The 21,782-nt window shown below is 38.3% G+C and overlaps 1 protein-coding gene across 2 annotated transcripts in view; it reads left to right on the top strand.

Annotated features, from left to right (window-relative positions):
* The window catches only part of SLC38A6 (solute carrier family 38 member 6), a 35,345-nt gene extending 16,142 nt beyond the window's left edge, over positions 1–19,203 (top strand). For both annotated transcript variants that reach the window (XM_066189013.1, XM_066189014.1), the window contains exons 6-16: positions 1,616–1,694; positions 6,144–6,226; positions 6,697–6,755; positions 10,979–11,044; positions 11,246–11,299; positions 12,838–12,917; positions 13,587–13,687; positions 15,713–15,837; positions 16,715–16,859; positions 16,980–17,074; positions 18,173–19,203. In XM_066189013.1, coding sequence (XP_066045110.1) covers positions 1,616–1,694; positions 6,144–6,226; positions 6,697–6,755; positions 10,979–11,044; positions 11,246–11,299; positions 12,838–12,917; positions 13,587–13,687; positions 15,713–15,837; positions 16,715–16,859; positions 16,980–17,074; positions 18,173–18,253 — 968 coding nt within the window. In that variant the 3' untranslated portion in view covers positions 18,254–19,203. The remainder of the gene's footprint in view (positions 1–1,615; positions 1,695–6,143; positions 6,227–6,696; positions 6,756–10,978; positions 11,045–11,245; positions 11,300–12,837; positions 12,918–13,586; positions 13,688–15,712; positions 15,838–16,714; positions 16,860–16,979; positions 17,075–18,172) is intronic.
* The last annotated feature ends 2,579 nt before the right edge of the window (positions 19,204–21,782 follow it).

Genomic DNA, 21,782 nt, shown 5'->3' with positions numbered 1-21,782 from the left:
TTTTTTTTTTCCTAATTAGAATGAAATATGCAGTTGCCTGCAACTTAGCATGAAAAATAGGGTTAATTTACTTACAAATTCTAGTCACTTAGAAATGTACATGCTATAATTCTCTCTGGTTGAACCTACATTCCGTTGTAGGAGAGTAAATCAGGACAGCAGATAAATACTTCAGCACACACAATCAGCAGCTACATGTCACTAAATATACATAAATATTGGGAAAAAAGAGGGCATTTAATTATGAAGAAGTGAATATTGTTATTTAGTGACTTACCAAATGGTTTTAATTTAACCTTGTGCTAGGTAGATGTCACTTTGTATTAATAGAATTATCTTTCTTTATAGGAATCACTTTACCCTTTCTTCAAAATTTAACAGTAGCTGCTGTAGTTCAGCAGTGTCTGAGTCCACACATCTTTTCATTCAAGATTCAAAAAATTCCTTATATAAAAAAACCCACGCAAACTTATTCAAATATCAGCTTATGAAAGTTTTCTGGCTTGCCTTTTCAAAATGTATGTTTTAATTTTAAAGCATGAATAAATGGTAAAATTCTAAAGAACTGCTAAATACAGAACAGTAAAATTTGAGTACAACATATCAGTTTTTGTCAGGGATTGAATGTAACTAAACTTTTACTGACACATTCCTAAAATTACTTGCTGCTGCAGGATGGAAATTAGTTTCACGTAGGCTTTGATGCTCGTTGAAGCTCTTTGTAAAACTTGATTTTTTGAGTAATTCTCTGTTGGTTACATAAAAAAGCAACATGAACAGTATGTGAAGGTATCAGACTGGTATAAATTGGGATTTACAAACCCTCTCATTCATCCCTTTGATCACAGTATTTAGTGAAGGAGAAAAGTGACACTGTGAAGGAGCTTTTGGATTGCTTTCTGCTGAATACAATTAAAAACACTTCATTTCAAATCAATACTCCTGTAAGAGTAGCAAAAAATTTCTTTTCTACTTCACAGTTCCTGTACAGTTCTGCATTTGATATTATTGTTAGGATCTTGTTGGTGATGGATTTATCATGAGAAGCAGGGATCTGTCACCGATAATCCTCTTAGCTCTGAGGATCAAACCTTGCAGTGTATAAAAAATTCCTTTCAAGTCCTATGCTCGTGTTTGAATTTCTGTCTTATATTTATTTAGTAAAACAGCAGTTGAACAACTATGAAAACTGAGTCTTTAAAAAACCCTGTTGTATTGAGAGAAACAAATATTATTTACTATGATCATCAATATTGTCTCATAAAGAGGAAGGAGGAGTGCTACAGGCTTATAGTCTGTCTCTAGCCCTTACGTCTATATTCCCAGGTAGAAGGGCAGGCCTATATATTATATTATTTTGCCTTTTGTTCCTTTGGATTATGTTTTCCTTGTTTCAAGACTCACACTGAAAGAGTCTCTTTGGAGGCATTAGCTGACATCAGTGCAATCCTCGCAGCTATTTTTAAAGGAAGTGTATGAGAAAATAAATTCTGATTCTGGTGCCTCGGTGTCTCACACAGGGCTTGAGATGTTCCAGGCGTAACCCCGCCGGTGCAGCCGTGCTGGCTGAGATGCTGCTGCTCCTCTGCTAAATCTGTCCTGCTTCTGTTTGCAGCCATGTCATCTTATCTGTTCATTGTGAAGTCTGAACTTCCCGGGGCTGTTGCGGGGCTTTTGAGTGGAGCCGAGAGCGGGTAAGGGAAAACGCTTCGTGCATTCTGTGTTTGTCTTGAAGAAAAAAGGGTTTCAGCACTGCCGAAAAAGATGGGTGCTGACACTTCTCTGATCTCACATGTGAAAATAAATGGTCATTTACGTGTGTTGGTGGAATATGAAATGTATTTGGCAAGTGCAAGTCTTCTGCAGCACACACGCACAGAGCGTGATTCTTTCCTCATGGCAATTTCCCATCCTACGGCCTTAAAGTCAGTGGCGAAACTCCATCTACAGGAATCTCCTTTCTGTAATATTTTAAAAGGGGAAGCAGGAAGGTACTGGGTGGGAGCGGAGAAGAAACATTTCCACTGCTGTCATGTTATCGCTTCTTCACATAATTCAAAATGACAGTCCAAAAAATGGCAGGCATTTATATTAAAATATTTTGTTGTCTTGCTCTAGTAATTGGACTTGTCTTGGGAAGAATGCCAGGTTTCCAGACTTGGCTTATAATTCCTAAACTTGGCTCCCAGTAAAGGGGTTATTTCTTGCAGTTGAGCTGTAAAGCTGTTTGTAAGGAGTGTGCCCCTCACATTTCCATCAGAACTGTCCCAAGAAATCTAAGGCAAACACTGCAGCTTCAGTGCTGAAATATCTTGTTTGAGTTGTTCCAGTGCTGTTGTCATTCATAGCAGTGTATCTTGGAGTGCATTTCGGCTGTTTTTCCATCTGCTATTTTCAGATGTTTTGAGCTCAAAAGTTGCTCTGGATTGAAATGTGGTGAAAATTGTTTCAAAGCTGTGTGATGCTTGTATTATTCCTAGATGTTGTGGGTGAATTTTAAGTGGGAGCTCAGTTTGTTAAAAGGTACTTTAGTTGATTTTCTGTTTTATCGCTTACAACTTCTGGATTTTATAATGAGTTTGAAAAATTAATTGTGGCTGTAATTTTGCTTTCTGTCTTTCTGCCCTCCGGGCCCTCACAGTTTTAGTAAGGTTTTTTGTCAGTTTTCTCTTTTTTTCTAAACTATTACATTTTATGTTATTTTTAGTCTGCTAATGTATCTCTTTCAGCTGTGGTAGTCATCAGCTTTTCATTTGGGTTCTGTAACCTTCTCCTTCAAGCTCATACTTCAGCCTCACTCTCCACACACAGTGCTGTTGAGCTGCTGCTGTATCTGCTGCGTTTATTCCAATCAGTCCAGCCTCAAATTTAGCATCTAACATCTCTTACTGCTGGATTTAGTTTTATATCAGCTCTGCTTATGCAAAGTGATTTTTCTTTCAGCAAAGGTACACTTTGAAACAAACAGCTTAAAAAAACTCCTTGTAGGTAGAACCTGCAGGTACCCTGTGCTGCTCAAAGGGTTGTTTTGTCTGAAAAAGGCACTGTGAAAACTTTCTTCATCAAGGTACCTGTGGCACAATGCTCTCAACAATTTTGTCTGTCCGGATCCTACCTCAGATCTCCTGGATGTGAGCACTAAGACAGGTTACAGTGTTAAACTGTTTATTACAAATCATCTGAGCTGCTGTAATCCTCAGTGATATGTCAGCTCTGCCAACACCCACGCTCCTTCCTTAGCTGAAATTACAGTTGGAGATGGGAATGAAGTTCAGCTTTGCATTTAGAAGGAGCTGAGATGGTCCATAGGGATCCTGACCACAGCTCCAGTGCTTAGGTGATTGGCAGCCTGGTCTCATCCACTTTCTGCCTCTGTAAATTTGAGTTCTTGCATCAATCAATGTTTATTCAACACATTTTCGCTCCTCTAGTACTTGTCCAAGCAAATTGTTCACGTGCAGTGGTCAAGAAGTTTTCTTGGAGCATGTACATGTGCGTGCCCACATCTATATTTAATTTCTTCTGCCATATTAATGGCCCTGATAGATGATAATCTTTTGTTTCTGTGTATTCTTTTGCAGATGTTAAGTGTACTTTTTTACTAGCAGACATTTTAAATTGTAGGAAATTGTGTCAACAAAAATAGGTAATCAAATACCAAGCCTAAGAAGCAACTTATTTAAGAGCATAGATATTGAATAGTTTGATTCTACTTCTTTACCTGGACCACTTGTTTCCAGATGGGGTTGCACAACTGTTCTGTTTCTGTTAAGGCATTACAGCATCTGATCCGCTTTCATTTGGTACAGAATTTATCTTAACTGTAGTTAGAATGTATCAAAAACGTGAGTTAAACTATCTGTGCAAGTATTTTATATGCATAAACCCTCCTGAGCTGTTACATTTGGGAAAGCCATTTAAAGAATGCTCTTTGCATTAAATTATTTTTTATAGATAGAGGTTAGCAGGTGTGTGGGTGTTTGAAAGGCTCAGAGCCAGTCTAACACATCCTCATGTCTTTTTAGAAAACAAAACCATACAATGTGAACACTTATTCATATTGAGTGGTGATGTTTCTGTCTGCATAACAAGAATTCCACATAATTTTGATGACATGAACATAGTTTCAAATGAGGATTGTGTTAAAAAGTTGTAATTTGTGAGCCCTCTGTTAACATTTAATGACTCTGTCAGAGGATGTGATTGATGCAATTAAGTTGTCTTGCTTGTTGTGTGTTATATAATTGATATGAACTGAGAGTAAGATCCTAATTTAGAACATATGAATATCTTGTTCTGTTGAATTCAGGAATGAAATTAAAGCGATTTATAAATGTCTGCTTTTAGTTAAAATATGGGGGAGGGAGGAGAAACATCTGCATGCCACAGCTTTTTCAGCAGAGTCAATGATTTGTATTCTGTATTTCATATTTTGAATGCTTTTATCACATAGGATTGAATTTACGGATCAGATTGATTTTAAAGGCACTATCAAAACATTTATTCTGCCTTTGGAAAATAAGTGTATTTTTACAACAGTACTTTGAGGAGAAAATGAACACATTTTCCAATAACCAGTCCACTATGCAGTTGTTTTGAGGTCTTTTTAAGTGTAAGAATTGGTATTCCAAAATGAAGCAGCATATAAAATTACTTTTTCTCCTTCATTTCCTCACAGCTCTTTTTCTGTCTGTTCTCCCCTCACCCACAAACATTTCTTCGTTTACCATAAAGTAACCAAAATAATTTTCTGTCTGTTCTGCTGAGCTTGTGAACCTCAGTGACAGCTGTGGGTTTGTTGCATGTTTAGAATCATAAGATTTAAACAGAGGTCCCACATCTACAGATAGTGTATGATCCTTATGTTCTCTGCCATGCTGCTGTTCCTCCTAATCTGAACATCCACCAGACTGGAAAGAAAGAGAAAGTTTAAAAATACATGAATGCTAAGTAATAACAATGTGAAGAATAAATACTACAGCAAGAAGCTGCTTTTGGCAAAGTTGCTTCTTCACTGTAGCAGTAGCAGACATAGCTAATAATACACTTTTTGAAGAATGATGTGTTTTAACTTATTTTTAATACAGACATTGTCACCTAATAGTTGCTTTGGGTTTTGATACAGTGAAGATGTCCTTAACCTTGAAATTTCTCTGTTCACTTACATCTTCTTTTCAAACAAGTGACACAAGTGGCTGTCCATGATGTATAGCAGTAGTTAATATACCTGTATGATAATTCTTCTTTAACACAGGTGTTATGGTCCTTCCCTCATGATAACTTGAGGTGCTGCCTGTTTATTAGGTGCTAACCATATCCTGGACTAAATAAACTGGAAGGTCAAAAGTCAAGGTGTTTATTGGTGGTAAAGTGGGAGGCTGATGTGCAAGATGTTTATCAGTACAGGATATGGTTATTGCCAAGTCAGGGCAGCCACCCTCAAGATGTTTCTGTTACTTAATAACTTATCCATCTGTGCTTTCCTCACTTCAGAGATGGAATTCTGATGCTTCAAATAAATTTTAAATGTGTGAGGACTTCATGTGCTTCTACAATGCTTTTTTAATATGTGTGGTTTTATGTATAAACACTCTAGCAGATTTCATCAGCATGACTTTTATCCCTTCTGTCCTTTACATCTTTCATGGATGTATGCAAGGAAGGGAAGCTCAGCAGTGTGTGGGAATTGATGTTGCTGTTTCTTCAGGTGTGTAAATATGCAGCTCATTGTAATCCAGTTTTAGATACACTGTGCTGTGTAAGTACTTCTGCTGGAAATCTGTAGAGTATGAAATACCCTTCCCTCTGACCATTGCTGTGAATCAAGGCAGGGATTTGCATATTGTGCTGATGAGAAGTATTAATTGGCACACATCAGACCCTGATCCATGCAGACACTTGCCTGTGGACCATTGCTTGCAATGTTGGTTTCTTACAGAATGGTGCTCTCCTCTGTCATTATCTGGGAGCTGTTTCATATCAGTGTAGAAAGCAGGAGTACAAATTGATGTAAATAGCATGTGAGACAGGAAATTATTTTTTTCTTGTCCTAGTGGTTGCTTTGGCTAAGATCACAGTTCTAAATTAAACATGTTTTTAGGACTCCTGAGCTTTGTATCAATCCTAAATCAATTTTCCAACAGGTCTTGGTACCTCGATGGGAGACTGCTGCTGCTGCTTACCTCAGTCTGCATTGTTTTTCCTCTTGCCCTTCTTCCTAAAATTGGTGAGTAATTAAAGGAGAGAAGCGAATATTATTCTACTTTAGTAGCAATTACAGTTGAAGACTTTAAAACCTTAATGGGTTATTTATTTATTTAAACTGGCAGGGGGCTGCTGGTGGTGGTGATTACTTAAGTTGTTGTAGTGTGTTCTGCCTTCCAGCCCTGCCTAGTTAACCTATTACTTGGGTTGCAGTAGTATTTTGTCTGCAATACTAAAATAAAATCTTTACAGCAGAACATTAAAGAGCTGCATTTACTTACAGCATGCCATTAGTGGTAAGCCAGTTCTAATTCTGCCCTACAAAACTACATAAATGATCTGTGACAGGCAGTTGGAATGTTGTTATTCTGAGTCCTAAGCCCCAGATACCAAGCACTGTAATAGAAAACATGCCTAAAATGTAAAGCTTTAGCTGTACATTAGGATCACTTTCCTTATAAATTCTCTTTTATTTTTACTGTTATTTTACAGGCTTTCTTGGCTACACAAGTAGTTTATCATTTTTCTTTACGGTGTACTTTACTCTTGTGGTAAGTTAAAAATCTCTGCGCAGCTTATATATTTTTTTTCCTTATTGTTTGAATGTTTTCATAAGCCTGTTTTGAAATTAATTGTCTTCCCCTCCCCCTTAATTTTTTATGTGAAATTTAGAATGTTCTTCAAGTTCAGTATGTGCTTGCTTGGATAGATTACATTTGTTTTGCTGAGGCTGGAAAATGTGTATGATCTTCCAAGCATGTGAAAAGAGTTAAAATAATTATATTTTGGGCTGGTAAATATAACAATTCTTTTTTTTTTTTTTTTTTTCTTTGCTGATGGTGCAGCAAAGGGAGCTGGCACATGTATTTTTGTTTCCCTACTAGCTGAGGAATGAAATTCTGTTTTCTTAACTTCTAACTATTACTTACTGCAACTAGTGCAGCAGAAAATTTAATATACTCCAAAATAAATTAAATTTACATGTATAATGGAGTGACAGAGTTCAGAAAAAGGCAAAGAAAACTAGAACTTCATTAAGGCAGTTTACAAGATTCATTAATACATCAATGACCTTATTCTCCTTTCCAGCTGAAAGGAAAACTTCTTTTCTCTGAGCCATATGGGGGTTTTTGACCCTGATGTTCACCCTCTCAAGGCCCCTGTGAGGTAGATGTTTCCAAATATCAAAAGTGAGACCTGCTAGGCAGATCTAAGAGAGAAAAAGTGCCTTTAAGTTGCAGTTTTTTTCTTTTCACAGGGAAAAAGTGTGTTAATGCACATGTGTAATATGTGGTACAACTGAGCAACTCTCACTCTGTCATCTATTTGAATCTTATTTGGGAGCCTGGCAAAAATGTTCCCCCTCTGCCCTGTCATTCTGTCTTGCATTGACTTGCATTTAATACCTGTTTTACAAAGGGATAAACAGAGTTGAAGGCAAGTTGAACAAACATGCCATCCAGGAGACCAAGGCAATCCATTAGGAACTAAACCATGTGATAAAACCAAACTTCAAAGCTGTCAAAACATCTCCCTAGGGTATCCCTGGAGAGCTGCAGTGTTTGTAGGACCTTGGGAAGTATTCTTCTTAAGCTGAACATTGAGAACCAGCCTCAGCCTCTCCAGAGTTAATGGAAATTCATTTGTAATATTTATAAATTACCTTAACTTTTGACCTCTCTCCTAAAATTTATCTTTAAAACAAAAAAAAAAAAAAATTGGAAAAAAAAAAAGGTAAAAGAAAGCACTAACTATAATGTTGACATAGGCCTTTGGCTGAAGCAAGTTGCAAAGGTTTTAAAACCAGTTCAGCTCGTGGATTTCAAAGGGAATGTGTATGGATCTCTGAGGAAAGCTGTTGTAATGGGTGGAGGCATTTGAAAACAGCTTTCCTGAAAAAGCAAATGTGTAAGCAAGAGTTGTGTCCAGCCAAGCCAAGCTGGGATGAGTTAAACTAGATTTTAGTTTGTGATTCTCTATCAAAAATGGGGTAGAAAGTGCTAATGAAGGAGTAGAGACTGCTGGATTTTTAATGAAATGGTGAAGTTTGTGTGCTTACTCTTTCTTGTTAAATGGCAAAGCAGCAGCCACAGTAAATCTGACTGAGGTCAAAATTTTTAAAAGCCGTTACGAATATTTCCAGAAAACCAATACTCTTGACAGAATATTCCCTCTGACTTGTTCAGGCTCTGAAAGTCAAAGGCATTAAATGTGGTTTAGTTTTCATATCTAATTGCTTTGAAGTGGGTGATATGTGCTGTTGAAATGGTGTTTTAGTTTGCACACTGTTAATTTCTGTGTGGCAGATACGTTTTAATTTGTTCCAGAAGAGAACTGTGTTAGTCATATGGAAGTGATATAATTATATTTTGCATATACAGTAATTCTTTGCCTTTTCAAGTGCACACCATCTGTTCAGCTTTTTGCCAGCAAGCCACAATTTTACTGCAGCCTGCAGAAAAGAGAGGTCTTGGTCAGTCTGGTCAGGGAGTGCACTGAGCAAAGGGCTGGAGACTTCTTTGTTCTGGGTCTCAAATGTCCTCTCTGTGCCTCACTATCTCTTCCCATAAAGCCAAAAAACTGGTTCTAGGCTTTACTTGCAAAAATATTGCAAACACTGAGATGAGCTGATCTGGGAGAAAAACAAGTATGTGTGACTTAATTCAAAGCCAGATTCTGTGAGGTCCTGAGCACTTTTGTTGCTCAGTTGTTGAACACTTCACTGACTCGAGTACTCAGGGAAAAGAAGTTGTGATTGTTGAACTTTTTTGTCATTGTCTCCCTTCTTGCTGTATTAAATATTGGTGAAGCGTAAAGACAGACTTGTATTTTGTGTGTGTGTGTGGAGACAGCATTATTGGTAGCTTGTTCAGCAAAGGTGTTAATGATTGCTGATGGTGTTTGTCTAAATCTCTTGTTTATGTTCCCAGAACAAAACATGTTGCAGATTGGAAAGTTGCCATATGCAATGAATGATGTTATGCACAGACAGCCCCTTTGCTGAATGCTGTCAGTACTGCTGGAATAAAGGGATTCCTGTTTTCCCTCTGCAGGATACAAAAAAATCACTGAGAATATTAGAACACTTGGAGCCTGTAACTTCATTCTTTAGCAATGTTTTTGGTGTGGGCTTGGAATACCCTTTTTCCACTAGAATCTCTCTTGATTTTTAAAATTTTTTCACTTAAAACCAAACTTTTGTTATACTCAAAAGAATGTTTATATGAAATAGGCTTAGAGTTCTAGAGGAAGATTGTGGTGCCTGCATGACTGCTCAGCTAAGTGGGCTGTGCTACCACCTTAGAAATCCTTTCCTGTTGGAAACTCATTAGACTACAAGTGGAAACCCAAACACATTTGAATAATTAAGCAGGTGGGCAAATATAAATACAGATTTTTTAAATGCACTTAGTACATTTTATTTTGTCTTCTTTTATTTCCACTCCAGTCTGTTCTTAGTCTGTATTACTTTAATTTTAGAAAAATGTTCTCCAGCCTTTTAGGTTTGGCTTGTCTGGTCCTCCCTCTGCAATGTTTATATATATCTTTAGCTTGCAGGAAATCTTCCCCTCACCACTTCTAGGCACATTTTACTTTCCCCAAACCTTGCCTTTCAGCTCCTTGCCCCTTTCCAGTGCCTATTCCAGCTTTAGACTGGAGTGGGGGGAGTTCCCACAGAGCTGACTCCTTGAAAGCCTTCCCCTGCCTGGGTGCCTTTAAATACAACCCAGGCCCAAATTATATTTTAGTGTTTGGTGTTTGCAGGCTGCTGCTGAGCAGGCTCCCACCCAGTTCCATACCTTGAGTGAGTTGTTCTTGTGTAATTTAAAGTGTGTTACTACCACAGTGCACTCGGCCTGCTGTGTACCCACAGTGTTCTTTTCCCCACATTTTGGCCAGAGATGGCATTTGTTTGCCTCTCTTGGCACTGGTGACAAGAGGGAGCATCTAATCCTCTGGGAAACACCACTTGGCAGCACTCAAAGCACAGTTCTCTGAGCCAGGAGAAGAGCTCCCTTGCATGTTATTCTTCTCGTGAATCTGAGTCTTTAATTAAGTTTTTAATTATTTGCTTTAGGCTTCAAAAGAATTATAACCTCTAAAGCCAGGCAACTACAATAGGAAATTAATTAGGGTGAGGAGAGCAATGCCACTATCATTTTAAACTGGGCTCCTGAAAAAGGAGGTAACATTTCTTACTTTAATTTCCCTTTGATTTTCAGCCCCGTTACTTGGCAGTCCCTAAACCAGCAGGGTGTAGCTGAAGGCCCAATGACATTCTGGGACAATAATTGCATTTATTGTTTTTCCTTTGCTTTCTAGTCCAAACCATATGTTTCTGCCTTTTAAGATTAGCCCTAGGCTCTGCTCTATCTCTGTTGAGGGCTCGTATGCTCCGGGCGCGAGGCCGCGATCGCTGAGGCAGCAGCAATTCTGGCCGGGAGGCCCTTGGTGTGGAGCCCAGGGAGGGTGGCTGGGGAGTGCTGCTTGTATTTCAGCTCATGACAGAGCCCATTGCAGTGCCCCACCTCCAGATCCCTGGGCCATAAGGCTGCCAGCTGTGCAGGGTGAGCAGCTGGACGGAATGGCACTGACAGGCTTTTCTGTCCAGTCTCCTTCTGATGGCCTGTCTGCCAGGCAGGCCTGGTAATTTACTGGGGGTGCAGCTCCCTGCTGTGTGTTCCAGCAGGCTGATACTTCAGCTCTTAGTGTATCTAAACTGAAAACTGATTTTTAGGATATCATTCATACATGAATTACGCTGTCTCTGCAGGTTATGATTAAAAAATGGTCGATCCCTTGTCCTCTACCTCTGAGTAATGCCATAGAGACTTTACAGGTAAAGCGCATGCTGGTTTGAAGTTCTAATTTTACTAGTAAACTGTATTGCTTTTTTTACATTAACACTTTCAGAATGGCTTTCAATTTAAATTCCTTCTTTTATTAATCATCACAGAATCTGAAAAGTTTCATGTCTGTGGTTTGGGCTTATTCTTTCATTATGCCTTTTTTTTTTTTTTTTTGCATTTACGTTTTACAGGTTTCAAATTCTACTGGGGATTGTAAAGCAAAGCTCTTTCATCTTTCAAAAGAGGTAATCTCTATTAACAATACACAAACTTAAAGGGGGGTGGTGGTTCTTAAAAAATTGGGGTTTAAACCTTACCCAGGGTAAGCTGTCCTTGTGTAAAACTCGTTATGGGCTGCTGAAATATTTTCTGTACCTGCTGCCAAGTGTTATCCAATCTCATTTTCTTTTTGTACGAAGGCTGACTGTCCAAGTTAGCATTTATGAAAATATTTTGGAAATATGGCTGAAGAGGAAAGTATAACAGATGAAGCAGTGGTCAACCTCATCATGCAATCAGATCAAGCCAACTTAATGTGCCCTCAGCTGGAAGTTGGTGCTACTTGACTGTGTGCTCTTAGTTCCTGGCAGGGTAGAGCAGGTTTCCTGACACTGCCTGGACCTAACCTTAGTTTTTCCTTTCCTGAAGCTGATTCTTCAGGCCTGATGCAATCTTGTGCATCTCACTGGGTGCCAGCTCTGGTATTTGTTAATTAACGCGGCATTTTAGTCATGTAACCACCCATCAGGGCCTGCAGAAGAGGAAATGTCATGTAGAACCCTGGTCTCTGTGGGGTGAAGAGGAAGGGAAAAAGGTAAATCTGGGATAGCCCTGTAGTGGGATTTAGGAGGGATGTGGCTGCATTTCTTTGAAAAAACAGAAGTCCACCCTACCTTCCCCCAAAAAAGGAAAGGTTAAAAAAAAAAAGAAGGCTTGGGCAATGCAAACATCAGAAAAATGTTACCTGTAGATCAGAGAAGAAATGGTACTTTGACCAGAAACATCAACTGTGAGATTCTGGCCTTTTGTGCTTTGAGGAATCTTGGGACTCATCTCTACTTCTTTTTTAAAATTAGCTTTATCAATAGAAAGTGGCATATGTTTACCAGTATGGGCCTGATTATTTCAGCACAGAAGTGTTTGTTATAGTTCAGCTTATTCTACTTAGCAATTGCAGCAAGCTGTCCTAGATGATTCATCTCTTTTATTACAAATTTTTGGAATAATACAGCACTGATTGTGTGGTTGCATCTTTAATTACATAACTGTCTTAAAACTCTAAATGCCAAAGCATGTTATATTTCCTGTTAATATTTTCTTTTGTATTTTATGTTTTATCCAAATTTTTCTGAAGGAGTAATAAATTAGTGAGGTCAGGGTGAAGGAATCAGTAATTTGACAGGTAGTCATGGATATTGGAAAACTCTTAGAGAATTTCACCAATGATACACTGGCTCTGGGACACATCCTGCTCTTTCTACATAAGTACTTGGCTTCAGTATAGTCAAAAAAGAATCTTCCAGTTTTTGGCTTACAGGCAGCAGGACTTCTGATGATGAAGCTCAGCTATGTCCACTTGAACTTACATGACTTGAAAAGGTTGAATTTTTGTGGACTGATTTAAAGACACCGTTTCTGTCCTGTGGAGATTTATCTCAAAGCATTCATTTGGAAATATTTCTACTGACTTCCAATACTTGAACTGAATTCTGAGTTCATAGAGAAATTTTTCCAACCAGCAGTAATAGCAAACAACTTACAAGATGTTTTCTTTCTATTTCAGAGTGCTTATGCAATACCAACCATGGCCTTCTCTTTTCTGTGCCATACCTCAGTCTTGCCAATCTATTGTGAGCTCCAAAGGTAATGTATGAATCTATGCAATATTAAAATATAATTTTAACCCTTTATGTAATACTTTCCCTAAATAAATCCCAAGTAATTTTTATTTTCAAGTCAGTGCCACCAAACACTACAGAATAAGGAGCTTTCATGGTTTTGGGAAGTGTACAGTTTTAGTCTGTACTGGCTTTTTCTCTCTCAGAGGAGAGAAAAGTAGCAAATATGGTTCCATCATCGATGTCAGGATATTGTCCTGCCCTGGACAATCAGGAGGAAAAAAAGGTCATTTCTTAAGGTACTTTAATAGTCAGTTTTTATGGCTGTGACTGAATCTGCATTTGGCCCTATCTGATCCAGTGAGGGTTTCTGACATAGATTCCATTCCTGGCTCTGAATAGGTATCATCCTGTGTCAGTCCCAATTTTCATTTGAAAGAGACACTGGGATGTCTAAATTCCATACAAGGTGGAGACAGTGTTAATTGAAAAGTGCCCTTTTAATTACCAGATTAAAAATATTTTTAAACCTCCTAAATATCAGTGACAGCACAGACCTCAGCAAATACTCAGTGGCTTTAAGTTAGGCCAATACTTCCTTATGAAAGGCAAGGTACTATACAGATTGTGCTGTGTTTAATCGTCCTCAATACAGATAAAACAACACTGATTTCCTTTTCTTTTTTCATTTTAGTCCATCCAAAAGAAGAATGCAGAATGTAACTGTTACAGGAATTGGTCTGAGTTTCCTAATTTACTTTATATCTGCTCTCTTTGGGTACCTGACATTTTATGGTAAGTGTATTCTTCAAGTATTCCTTAGAACAAAGGTTAATGATAAATGATAAACGTCTTCTCCCTGGAATGCTTCAGGCATTTGTACACTTGAACCCACAGGTTTAAAAAATTCAAAAAGATGGGCTTTGAGCTGGGTTTTCCAGCACATGCTTCTGGTCTTGCATGCAGTTCCTGAGCCACAAATGTGTCTGTTTGATACATGAACTGAATCAAGGAGTGCGTATTTCTTAGAAATGTTGTTGACATTTTATGAAGTAACTGTACCTTTTTATTACCAATCAGGAGAGTGATTGGTATCATACTTGCCCTACCAAATTCTACAGACATTTTCACTTGCTGTAGAGTTTAGGTGACTGTGCTGCAGTACCAATTTAATTACTCTAAATTTGGACTTCTAAATACTTCTGAGTACAGATTTTTAGCAAAATTTAAACATAGATGACTTCTTCTGTCTGGCATTCTTGTGCAGAGAAGTGCACAGAAAGATTTCAGACCCCTTATCTACACAGTGGCCTTTTTTATGAGGGTCCATCACAGCCCTGGCAGAAGTAGGTGAGTTTCTATTTCATACAGCAATGATAACACAACTAGTTTATTGAATTTCCTCTACTTGCTGTTTCTGTTGTAGTTTCATACCAGTGCTGTCACAGAAATGCATCACAGTCATCCATGAGGATCCTTCTGATGTCTTCTGAAAACTCTAATTATGAGATGATCACTTGCTGATCTTCATTGATTGGAATGAATACATATTCTTACAGGAGACTGTAAGGCAGTAAGATGAAAGTTCTGATTAGGATTTCCTCCGCTTTTAAGTGTTTTGTAATTCCTGATCATGGGGATGAGATGGTGTCTGACAAAGCACCAAGAATATTGGCTTTCAGCATCTAGTAATCCCAGATGTTTAGGGATTTTTTTACCTTTTACCCCCAAGTGTAAGCATGTCTGAAAATATTCCCTAGCTATCCAGAAACCTTAGAAAAATTACATGCGGAGTCCTGAAGGCCCTAATAGCCTATTGGCCACTATTGCTGCTTCCTGACTGTCTCCATGAGGTTTGTTGGAGAATATAAATTTAGGTGCAACTCAGAGAGGTTCAGTAGGCAGTGCAGGGTAACCATCTGTCCAGATGAAATCTTAATAAGAAGGGGGGGAAAAAAAAAGAGGAAAAAAGAAATAGTCCTGGAAGCCATCCCAGTTCCTGTTACCTTTACTCCTGTGATTTCTTTGGGACCAGACCCTGTCTTGACCATAGCCTTTCAGTCTGTTTTCACTGGGAATGCTTTTGGTTTTCTGCAGGCTTGGTTTCCTTTAGTAACTCTAAGACTCAGGAGCCTAAAATGCTGGAATCAAAAGTGGATGTTAGTAAGAGAGTTGTTTTGTTTGTTTCATTTGGTTTTTTCCTCTTGCAAGCTTCTTCCCCTTTTCACTTTTTGGTTGTCTTGTTTAATTAACTTACTTCTTTAAACAGAGAAAGTCTGTTCCCTGTTCCTGAAACACCAGTCTGAGAAAATGTAAAACATTTTTTTTTAAATTGGAAACAAAAGAAGAGTTCCCTCTTTGAAATGAGGCATGTTTCATCTCTCTGTGGTTCAGAGGGTTTCTTCTGTTTTCTGTGAATTGAAAACTTCACAGGGTGACCAGACTTTGAAAATTTCAGTCCATTCTGATGTCCAAAAAAGCAGAGTTAAGATTAAAAAAAAATAAAAATCAGGGTAGCAGACTCAGTGCTCTGACTTTTGCTGTTAACTTTCCTCTTTTATTTTTTTTTTTTTTATTCTGTCCTCTTCATATTTGTGTCTCTTTTTTAGGCATCTTTAGCTTCAGCAGAGGCACTGCCTGGCTTTGCCTCCTGAAGCTTTTCATTTCCCTGAAGATTTTGCATCCTAGTGTATCAGTAATGCCAGAGTGTTTCTGCATCCCCCAAGCAGATGGATCCACTTGAAAGTCACCTTAATATGCCTTGCTAATTACATATGCCCTCTAGTGATTAACAAAGCAATTAATTTGTCTTCTTTTCAGACAAAGTGGACTCTGAACTGCTACAAGGTTACTCCAGGTACCTGCCCCACGACACCATCATCATGACTGTGAGAGCAGCCATTCTTTTTGCCGTGCTCCTGACAGTGCCTCTGATCCATTTCCCAGTGAGTATTCCTGAGAGCTCTGGAGCTGGCAGTGAGCACTGGTCACTAATGTTTTGCAGACTGCAGTTCTTGAGTCACATCTACTCTTGTGTATCTTATTCACTTGTCAAGTGATTGATCAAAGACCACATATTTGCATATGTTCCATGAAAGCTCCAAAATAACAACTAACCACTAAGCTAATTTGTGCTCTTGAGACAGATTTCAGATTAAAACTAGCCCACAGCATTGTTTTTAATTTAGAGAATTCAGAACTTCTAAAGTTTATTTAGTTTGATTTTTTTTTTTTCTCTTAAATTGAGTTTTGCTGACTTGGTTTTTCCTTTCTACATGCACGCACCCACACACAAACACACTTATAGTTGAAACTCAATTTAATTGTAAATTAAAACCACATATAGACCTATTTCACCAAAAAAACCCCCTAGTTTAGCTTATCAATACTGTGGTAGAATTGAAAATTCATTCATTTAGGACCAAAAAGAATTGTGCAGGCAAAACTCTGTGGATGGAAGCACTGTATAGATTATGTATCAGCTGGAAACATGCTGGCAATTGCTACCAGGCATTTTCAAAGAGACAAAGCACTATCCCCCAAACCTTCTTTTGTCCCTCCAAAAAAGGGAAGGGCCTGTAATTTCTTAAGACTAATGACCATGTGATAAATCTTGCTTTAATACAGTAATAAATTACATTCTACACTACAGAGAGACAAAGCATTAAACTATTGCTAAGCTTCTGGCATTTTGATTTTTAAAATCTTCTTTCACATCTGGAATGATGTAATTCTGAAGGTTATGAAATTGAGGTAAGATCAAAAAATATGTCTGTGTATGTATGTATTTACCCACACAACGTTTGTGTTTGTATTGTGTAGGCAAGGAAAGCTGTGTTGATGGTGTTTTTCTCTCATCTTCCTGAGTCATGGATTTGCCATATCCTTGTCACCTTAACCCTGAATGCAGTTGTTGTTCTGTTTGCAATGTACGTGCCAGACATTAAAAACGTATTTGGAGTAGTTGGTAAGTTCTTGTGGTGGTTGGTTTTCTTGTTTTTTATTTTAACTTCAGGAAATTCAGTATATGATTCTGCAATGTACTTCAGTCTTCTCTAAACAAAATCTTACTTTCTGTTTTTTAAAGGTTCAACCACATCAACATGTTTGCTTTTTGTATATCCTGGACTATTTTTTCTTAAACTTAACAGAGAGGACTTTATATCACCACAGAAACTTGGGGTATGTTTTCTGGTTTTTCATCTGCACTAGTAATATTTAAACAGGCTCATTTTAAATGCATTTTAATACACAGTGGAGCACACAATCCAAGGGGAAAAGCTCTTGTTTTCATTGCAGCTCACAAAATCTCTGAGCATTTTCTTTTATCCTTCTTGGTAGCTCTGGTCTTTCTGAAACTCCTTCACCAAAGGTTTTTGGCAAGCAGTGTGTCCACATACTGGACCATTGATCTGAGTATCTGCTTTTTACCTATAATTTTCAGATGTTGACTTTTAAGTTCCTGCTCGGTTTTTTACCTCTTACTCTGTTGTCTGGGCAGCTGGGACAAAGCTAAACTGCATTTAAGTGAAACAGTTTTTGTGCTCGTTTTCTATGAAAGACTTTGCAAAAACATCTTTATTTTTTCTTGGTTCTCTTCCTTTTTGTTGTTTTCCTTCTCTTTGTGGTTTCTCTTTTGTTGTAGTAGGTTAAATTCTGGGTTGGAATTTGTGCAGGAGCCTGCTTTTTGCACTGTAACTGGGCAACTTCATGGCCGTGGCCAAAATGCTGACATTGTTTATACATAGCCTTTCTGCCATTCTTATGATTCATGTTCCTGCTCTTGTATTGACAAAATAGGGAATCTGAAAGAAAATCTAATAATGATGCCCACTGACCATCTAAAGTCGTGACTAGTTCCAGCAGATTTGGGGGCTTGTTATAAATCAGCAAGCTGCAGTTTCTTGAACTGTGGTTTTATTATTATCTGGCTATTCAGAAATGAAAAAAATCCATTGTAATTTTAATTGTATTTTGAGTAAGATACGAATCAGTTTCTTGATTTGTTTAGAGTTGTAAAGGGCAAACTATTTTTTGTGCAGCTGGGTAGTGTGAACAGAGAAACCAGTCTGCTCCAGGAGTTCCCCTTGAAACTATCCCAGGCTTGGTTTAGTTTCCCACTAAGCAGATACTTTGTGTTTGAAGACTGACTAATTTGAAACATTACAGATTCTTTTAAAAGATGCTATTTGTACCTGTTCTTGTGGACTTTCATAAGCCTTGGACATGTAAAATGCTTCTTTCAGCAAAACCTTAATTTTTGCTTTTCTTTCTTCACAGGCATGTGCCTTGGTTATTTTTGGCATTTGTGTTGGCCTTCTCAGTTTGGTTCTAATAATTTTCAATTGGGTTGACCAATAACAGCCTATTGACACTGTCTGAACTGAGCTTTAGGAGAACACCAAGAACCAGAGAGGTGCCAACCCTGCTGCAGTGAGTGCTGGACATCCTAAAAGAACCCTGACTGACCAAAGCTGCCAGTGGAACAAGTATTGCTCTTTTCAGCTCCATTACTGATGGTCCTTCTTTAATCTTGAGTCACTCTCTTCAGTTACTGGACAATTCGTCCTTGCCATTCTAAAATGTGAGGTTTTGATGATGTAATAATGACAGGCAGAAAGGTCTCAAGAATTTCTGCAATGCAAAAATGGTTTAGGGCACATGGTGAACAAAACAGAAACTTGAAATAACTTGTTTTTTCAAGACAACAAGGTGAATAGACATTACATCAGTCTTTTTGTGCATAATGTGATACATGCACATAGGATAATGCACATTGTGCTAATCCTTGAAAGACTTCTGTTGCTCGACTAATCTCCAAAATTTCAGCCAGTTCACATTCAGAACTTATTGATTCCAAGTGTTTACTCTAATTTATCCTAAGATGGATCCAGAGACCAACTGCCTTAGCTCAGTTTAATGGGCATGTCATGATAATATTTGTTGTTTTTTAAAATACAGTTTTTCTATGTCAGCACACTTGAGTCATCCTGATGTAATTTTTAAATTAGCAGGCTTTGCCCATCAAGCATAATAGCTTTTAATAGCATTTTGTTTTGATTTTTTCTTTTTGCAGTTAAGAATAGACATTTTTCAATGGATATCTGCTTTTGAGTAGTATTCAAAGTACCTCAGTATTCCTCCAAGTGAAAGCCTGTTCTCTTTTTCTCTTTTATTCCTATTTTTACAAATGTTTCAGGTTTGAACTAAAGTGTTTCTATATTTTATGCTCTTTTGTGTGTCAGAGAAGATTTGGGCTTAAAAGACGAAAATCTGCCTCGAAAATAAAGGGAAATTTTACTTTTTTGGGACCCTCGTTTTACCTCAGATGTCTGTGAACTTCCATGTAGTCTTTTATAATTCCATATTTTTTAGCCCCCTGAATGTGAATGCAATTTTCAACACCGACTGGGCTTTGTTGGAAATGGTGTTGGGTACCCACAAGAAAAGTTCCTCATTTTAGTAGATTGAAAAGAGTAGCTGAGACCATGGTGAGGTTTTTAGCATTTGCTTCTATCAGGTGGGATCTGATGGCCCTAAAGTGGCCTTATCTCTTCAGGGATTTCATGCCCTAAGGAAGCAAAGGCTGACTGAATGTGCTTGATCCTCTTCTGTCTAATGGGGAGGAATAGCAAAGAGCAGAGTTGGAATCACCTTCTCCATTCCTGAGCTGACAGATTAGGATTTCTCATGCCAACAAATCACTTGGCTCTCTTAGGATCCAGAAGTTACTTTTCATTTTTGATGGATGGCCTGAAGGCACACAGGTGATGCAGTTTAGTACTGCTCCAGAAATCCTTTTTGATTGGAAGCATCCTTCTACCGAGGAGTTTCACTTAGAAATAGACACATGTGGTGAGGCTAGGGAACTAACTTAAAAATTTTGGTAGGATCCCAAAGAAAAAGATCCCTGGAAAAGACGGCAGTTATTTTTATAACAAAGTTTCTAGCTGAGGTTTCTGGACTCCAGGTGAGCCGTGGAATAGTTTGGCAGTACCAGAAGCAGCACATCCACTCTTGGCCAGGAGTTCCCAGCTCCTCCTGTGGCACTGGCAGTGGCTCCTGCCAGCATTTTTACCCAGCAGAAAACTAAGCTGACCACGAAATGTGATGTTATCTGCCTAAAAAGTGAACTTGCCTTTATTTTCCCAATTTAAACTCCTGCTAACCAGCTGTAGCTGCCTTCCTGCCTGTGGCTGCCCTCTGATAGCTGAGTCTCAGGGGCTTTGTTACACTGCAGGGATTCACATGCTCATTGAATCTCTGGCACTGCCGTAGAAAACTAAATATATACCTTGTAAAAGTGTACCTTGAGTCAGCACTGACAGCTGCGCATCAGGAAATGATTTTCTGTCTGACTGAACCAAAACTTCTTTGGAAAACAGGAGACCTTACATTGATGAGAATTAACTCAGGGATTTTTATCTGACACTAGAATTTAGGGAGTGTATTTATTGGAAATTCCATGGAAATTGTTTCTCATTTATTATCTGCTCTTGTAGCATACTGTTGAGTACTACTGGTAGGTCATTACTGCAGTCACTTTTATTTTAAACTCTTAACCAATAATGCTTAAGTCTGAATGCCTATATTATCTGTGAGGGGACAGAAAGTTGGCAAAGCTTTGCTAAGATTTTGCTCTTCCCTCCTCTCCCTGAAAAAGCTGAGTCTTGCCATGCACTGTAATGCTCTGTTGTCCTCGGGCAGTTTGGTTTGTGTGCATCATCTTGAAAATGTGACAGAAAATACCTGAAAATACAGTGTTAATTTTACAGTGGATTCCTGCAGTGGTGCAGAAATCATGACAGTATTGTTTTTAATCCTTGGATATTATCCTACCTAACCTGGCTATTGGCTGACTGTCCTAATAGGTAGACTTTGGAATGATGAATTCCAGTGTAAGAAGTTAATACTTGATGAGGGTGAATGGAAGCAATTCACAGCTCTGCTGAGTTCTATTATTACATTTTGGCTGTGGTGCAGAAAGGAGAGCACAGGGGTTTACAGAATGCCTGTTACCTTTCTTCTAAAAAAGAACTAGAAGTGCTGCTACTTCTGAGTTTCTGTAGTTCATAACTTAAAATATGGAGCGAGGGAGAGAGGGGCAGAAAAACAATTTCTGTTCCCAAATTTAGGAGGTATGAGTGTTGTCTACAATGAAAAACCCTAGTAATTTATCCTTCTCATCTCCCATGGCTGTGCTGTGCATTGTCTCTCAAGGGTTTTTCTACAATTGTGAACTTCCATGAAGTTTTTGAGCAGAAGAGGCCTCCAGTCTGAAACTCACAGTTCATTTAAATGCTGACAAATATTTTCTTCATTATTCTTGCATACAGATATTTTTTCTTCCAAATGTCCAGATTTATGAATTTCATTGATTCTACTTTATTGCCTGTCATCAACATTTTCCAACCTTCTTCATTGAAGACTTGACAGGAATGGATGAACGGACCCACAGCATTTCTGAACCCACTTGGAAAGGTTCTCTTTCCCCAGCTGAGCAGGATGAACAATGTGAGAGATGAAAATTAATTGGTTGCCTTTGATTTATTTTCTCTTTTTCTCCTATTTCCATTCCTGGTCCATTTGGAGGCTGCTCAAGTTTCAGCTGGACTGTGGTAAGCTGGGTGTGAAGAGTGGTTTTTGTAACCAGGAAGGAGACTGCCAAACAACAGTTCTCAAAACTAGGAATATTGTAGAACTCTTTTCCTAGTTAGATTTAATGTAACACTTTACCTGAAATCGTTGTTTTCCAGTTGATTTTGATGTTGAAACCATTCATTGTAGCTGCTCTCCATACAAAGAAACCTTTGGACATGTTTACTGCCAGTGGGAAAGAATTTTCAGTGTTATTAAAGTGCTGTGTAATTTCTGCAGTTTGTGGTGGTGG

Source organism: Chamaea fasciata, unplaced genomic scaffold (assembly GCF_029207755.1).
Source record: "Chamaea fasciata isolate MVZ Bird 193981 ecotype frontalis unplaced genomic scaffold, bChaFas1.0.hap1 SCAF_7, whole genome shotgun sequence".
In the NCBI taxonomy this organism is placed as follows: domain Eukaryota; kingdom Metazoa; phylum Chordata; class Aves; order Passeriformes; family Sylviidae; genus Chamaea; species Chamaea fasciata.
The sequence above is the reverse complement of the archived record's forward strand: the minus strand, read 5'-3'. Positions and strand labels throughout refer to the sequence as shown.